Source organism: Nicotiana tabacum, chromosome 7 (assembly GCF_000715075.1).
Source record: "Nicotiana tabacum cultivar K326 chromosome 7, ASM71507v2, whole genome shotgun sequence".
NCBI classification, from domain to species: Eukaryota; Viridiplantae; Streptophyta; class Magnoliopsida; order Solanales; family Solanaceae; genus Nicotiana; species Nicotiana tabacum.
This window is the reverse complement of record NC_134086.1, coordinates 172,055,119-172,060,230: the sequence shown is the minus strand read 5'-3', so window position 1 is coordinate 172,060,230 and position 5,112 is coordinate 172,055,119. Positions and strand designations below refer to the sequence as shown.

The window sequence follows — 5,112 nt, the reverse complement described above, 5'->3', positions numbered from 1 at the left end:
TTTGTGGTTTTTGCATCCTGACGCACTGTAGCTGCTGTCTTCTTTGAATTTTCATTGCCGGATTCACTTGTATTTGGTTCAAAGTAGAATTAATCTAAGTTTTCGCAGTTCAGGTTCGTTTTTGATTCTCTTACTTTGTTTTGGTATTGATTCAAAGTATGATAAAAGCTTTAAGGGTCAAAAGTTGGGTTTAGAACTCTGAGTTTAGTTAACATGTTTTAAAGAGGAACAATGGAATCTGAATGCTGGTAGACATGGTTTCAAATAGTACTGCATTCGTATGAATCGTCTCCTGCTACATGTGTTCTATTTACTATTGGTATTTGAATGCTTTCTGATTTTGGTTCTGCCTGGCTCCAACAAATTTAATTGAAGTTTGATCCGATTGCATGATAGTTTTAATCGATTAGGCATGTCTCATTATTGTTAGAATTAGTTTGGCTGACTTTCTTTGATAGGCGACCATGCCATGTTAACTCACTGTAGTCGATTCTTTATGCTTTTGTGAAAATTTCTGCATTCCTTAAGTTTATATGAAATCGAGAACATACTGCCTCGTTGTTAAGGTTTTCATCCTGTCCTTTTGTGCCTGTTGATAGCATCATATTGATTCACATGAAGCTCTATTTTGATTACTGAACATCGAAAGCTAATTCGTGGCGCCTTAGCTAATTTTATTTCTGTCAGTTTAAACATGAAATGGGTGCTGGAATTTCTTCGAAATTGTTTTCACTATTGGTGTGACTTAATCTTTCTAAATTGTGCTGCAATTTCTTGACTAAATCGAATTGGATGAGGTTCTTTGGGTGTTGAAACAACGACAACGTCTCAGTGCCAAGTGAGTTCGAGTCAATGATATGTTTGGCTTGAGATTCTCCATTAGTCTTTTGATTATCTTTTGTTAAAATTGAGCAAAGGCAAGCATTTCAAGTCATGCTTGCCGTAACTTAATGTTTTTGTATGGCCTGATCAATCCATATCCTTGAAGTAGGCTTAAGGCCATTGTTTGAAGCTATCTTACGTCTATGTTGAAATCTGTGGAGTTTTCATAGTCTTTTGATTTCTCGAGTAAAATAATGGTAAACACTCATTTAAAAGATGATTTGTTACCATTTTTGCTTGTGACTAAGTTGTTTTGAAGCATGATTGATTTATTATTGGGTGGAATATGATAATGAATTACTAAAAAAAAAAAAAAAAAAAACTTTGGAGGCATGTATTTCACGCTGTGGTATTGCCTCATTTCTCAAAATCAGCTTGTGATAGTAAAACACATTGATTAAGTCTAATAGGAAAAATGTTTTGGGATTCCTGTTCACTTCTAGAATACCACATGCAAGTTGAGTTTTGTTAATTGGGTTGATGACTTCATGGCTTATCAGTATTGATTTCTCTTGGATTCAGTTCATTGCTATTTTCTTAATTGAATTCAAAGTAAGTTTCAATATTTCACTGCTAGGGGAGTAGGAATAAGTTTAATGGGGATGGTTAGATAGACTTTAGATGACTCTTATCATACTTTGGTCTGTCACTTCGTGATTTATTTTGTTTACTGTATCTTTAAATTGTTACATTTGCCTTTTCTTTCATGTATTTTCTATGTTGGGTGTTATCCTCGTGTGTAGATAATTTGAATTAGTTATTTTGGATCACTATTTTATGGGGGTCGTGTGGTAATGAGGTAAACTAAGAAATTTAAAAGGAAAAATAAGCATGTTGTTAATTCATCCTCGCTTAGCTTTCTTTTATATTATTTTATTATCCTATTGTTTCGAGCGTTAGGAGCATGTTTTAGGCCGATCACATTTGGGTAGGCAAGCCTTAGGATTTTGTTGGTCTCAAGGCGAGAGGTCGTTCTCTTAATTAAATTTATCCGGGGAATGCCCCGAAGGATTTGTATATATTTTATTCTGGGGTATGCCCCGAAGTATTTGTACTTGGAGATCGATAGTAGAACTCGTAGTATTTTTATCTTTATTTTATTTTTTATTTTCATTTCTCTTCTTATTAGGTGGGGACGACCTCGAGCCTCATATGTGTTTATTTTGCTTTTTCGTGATTTTACCTCAACTTGAATATTTTAAAAGTCGACTAGATCAAGTATGCAACCGTACTAGTTACGAGACTTGGGGAGTGCCTAACACCTTCTCCCTGAGTCAAATGAACTCCCTTTCCCGAATCTCTAGTGCGGACTTAGTTTTAGAGTCTAAAATATTTTAAAAGGATTTTTTTTTTTTTAAAACGGTGACCTGACACACCAAAATTAAAGTCAGGTGGCGACTATGAGTTATTTTCTTTTGAATACAATTTTGTCACTTTCTAATTGAAAACCCTTATTTGAGCTTTACTAATCCTTTTATTATTTTAAGAGGGTTTGTGAGATTGTAAAAAAGGGGTGTGACACACAGTTGTCACTTCGTAATAGTAGAGTGGGTCTATAGATTGTACCCACAGGATAAAAGTCTCTAATGTTGGCTAATGTACCAGTCGCTAATTGATACTCCCTCCGATTCACAATAAGTGATTTTTTGGTTGTTTTAACACAAATTAAGAAATTTACTTTTCAACATTAATTAGTAATGAATTGACGATATTAACCTTTACTATCTCTTCACCTAAATACTTCTAACACGTACTCCGACACTATTTAGTCCAAGGACAATGTAGGGAAAAAAATAATTAATTTATTTTTGAAATCTAAAAAAATCAGATATTTTGGACCACAAAAATCACTTATTGGTGACCGGAGGAAATAATGTTCTTTCTTTATTTGAGTTGGGTTGGGCAGTACCGTGTAGGACACAATCACTAGCTTGAGATTACAAGCAAATGAGCAAAAACATTTTTTTTTTTTTTTTTTTTTGCAGAATATAGAAAGCAAATGGTCTCTGTACTAAGCGTAATGAAAAGTAAAAACATTTTGATGCTCGTCTTAACAAGTCAGCTAACAACTAACAATCTTTCATAGTGGACAAGTATATACAATGTGTAATTCTTCTAGTTTATTCATTTCAATAAAAAATAGCAAATACAACAACAACCAAATTAATAAATACAATACAAATTAAAAATTCAATAATTATGCAAGAACACCCATGCGCGCACACACACTTGATGACTTGATTAAGCATCCAATACATCAGAAAATCAAGTTGCTTTAGTTAATGTCTTGATTGCAACATTTGGTGCGCGAAAGAGAGGAGTGATTTCCACGGTGAAAGTGTCATATCTCAAGAAAAACTCCACCAACATTAGCCTGCCCAACAAATGCACCAAGTCTTTTCCTGCACATTGCTTATTATCTGGTGCTGGATTCTCTGTTTCCCTTCCATTAGACCAAAGAACATGTTTGAGCATTTTCACTCCTTCTCCCATGAACCTATCAGGGATAAAATCGTCGGGCTTGTCGAAAATCTTGGGATCCCTACTAGCCATGGGCTGATATCCGACGAGGAACTGACCTTTCTTGATCATGTAAGATGCATCATGGCTCTGGACCATGAAATCTTTTTTGGCCTTACCGTACTGTAGTGGCACTGGTGGACGTAGCCTCAACGTTTCATAGACTATGGACTCGACCAAACTCATCTTGTTGATTGCTGATAATGTGACTGCCCCTCCTTCTTCCTTTATAGCTGTCCTGATTTCTTTAGCAAGTCGAGCGTGTAGAGTAGGCCCCGCTTCGCCCACAAACCTGATCAGATGAGGAAAGAAAGTGTTCATATGAGAAATTTATATAGGACTCCATGATTGAGTAGTAGCTAGCGGCCGGTGGTTAAGCCTGTGATCAACTTCGTTAGTTACCATGTTTTCAAGGAACATTTTTACACGACAGTTATTCTTGTTAACTAGGGAAGATGTTTGGTCTCTATTAATAAAGAAACTTACATTTGCTAATAGTTAATGTGTAAGTAAAGTAACATGTTAAATAGTCTACTATCTCATTCTATACTGTTATAACTTATATTTTATTTATAACTTGGATCGTATTTTACATGTATGTAATCAATGATTATCAAGTCTCATATTTTATTGTTGTTACCTAGGGAAGGGATATATATCTCCATTCCTCCGGCATATAATCAAATTAGGATCGAGCCTTATCTTTTATGTATAACTTGTGTCATGCTACTATCTAGTTCAGGATGTAACTAATTAACTAAAGTCCAAATTCCAACACCGACCTGATGAGATGAGGGAAGAAAGCATTCAAGCCGGCAAACATATTAATTCCTACGAGGAAAAGTATGTTATGTACAGCTTCCTCTCTTTTGATCCCAAGTTTCTCAGCTTCATCTAACATGGACCCTGCATTCTTGCTAAATGCATCAACAAGCTTATTGTAATCACTTTTCACGAGACCAAATGGTATCAGGAAATTATGGAAGAGCAAATCTTCTATAAAGCTAGGAAGTTTTCTCGCACTCAATGATGGAATAAGCTGAGGAAAAAGCCATTTGCGAAGATGTTCTGGTCCTTGAGCGCCAAGAACTGTATCAGATGGATTAGTTTGGTCACAAAGCAAGCGAAAAATGAAACCAAACGTCATATTCGGGAGAAGTGCATTGAAATCTGACTTCCCCTGATCAGAAACCTGTTTTTCAAGATTTTGAAAGAGGTGATCAGACACTGAGTTTCTAAATAGAGGAATGAATAAGTTATGTCGCTTAGCGAATGAAGTAAGAATATAGTTTTTCAGAGCAGCGTGGTTAGGGTCAGAAGTATCGACAAAAGCAACAGGACGATAACCACCGTAGTACTCTTTACCAGGCTTGAATGTACCACCAAGAGTGTCAGTTTTGTCAATGAGAGAGTTATCAAACATATAGACAAAGCTGTTGGCATCTAGAAATGCCACCAATTTGTAGTCATTAGAGGTGAATGGGCCTGGTGCCATGTTGATTTTGACAACGGTGGAATTGTATTTTTCAGCTTTGCTATGAAACCAAACATCTTCACCTTGTTTGTAAAAGTAATCGTATCGATCTTTAATGGCGCTGATAATAGGGAAACCATAGTCACCTGGGATTTCACGTTCTGGAAGATTATTTGATGATACTAAAAAGGAAGACATTTTCTTTATCTTTTGTAGTTTTTGGTGTTTCTGTTTTG

General features: G+C 35.6%; 1 protein-coding gene across 1 annotated transcript; it reads right to left on the bottom strand.

Annotated features, from left to right (window-relative positions):
• Positions 1-2,981: 2,981 nt before the first annotated feature.
• Positions 2,982-5,112, bottom strand: LOC107799697 (9-divinyl ether synthase). The gene is made up of 2 exons (NM_001325677.1): positions 4,185-5,112; positions 2,982-3,694 (listed from the first exon to the last, which is right to left on the bottom strand). The coding sequence occupies exons 1-2, from the start codon at positions 5,072-5,074 to the stop codon at positions 3,148-3,150; spliced, it is 1,437 nt and encodes a 478-aa protein (NP_001312606.1). The 5' UTR covers positions 5,075-5,112; the 3' UTR covers positions 2,982-3,147.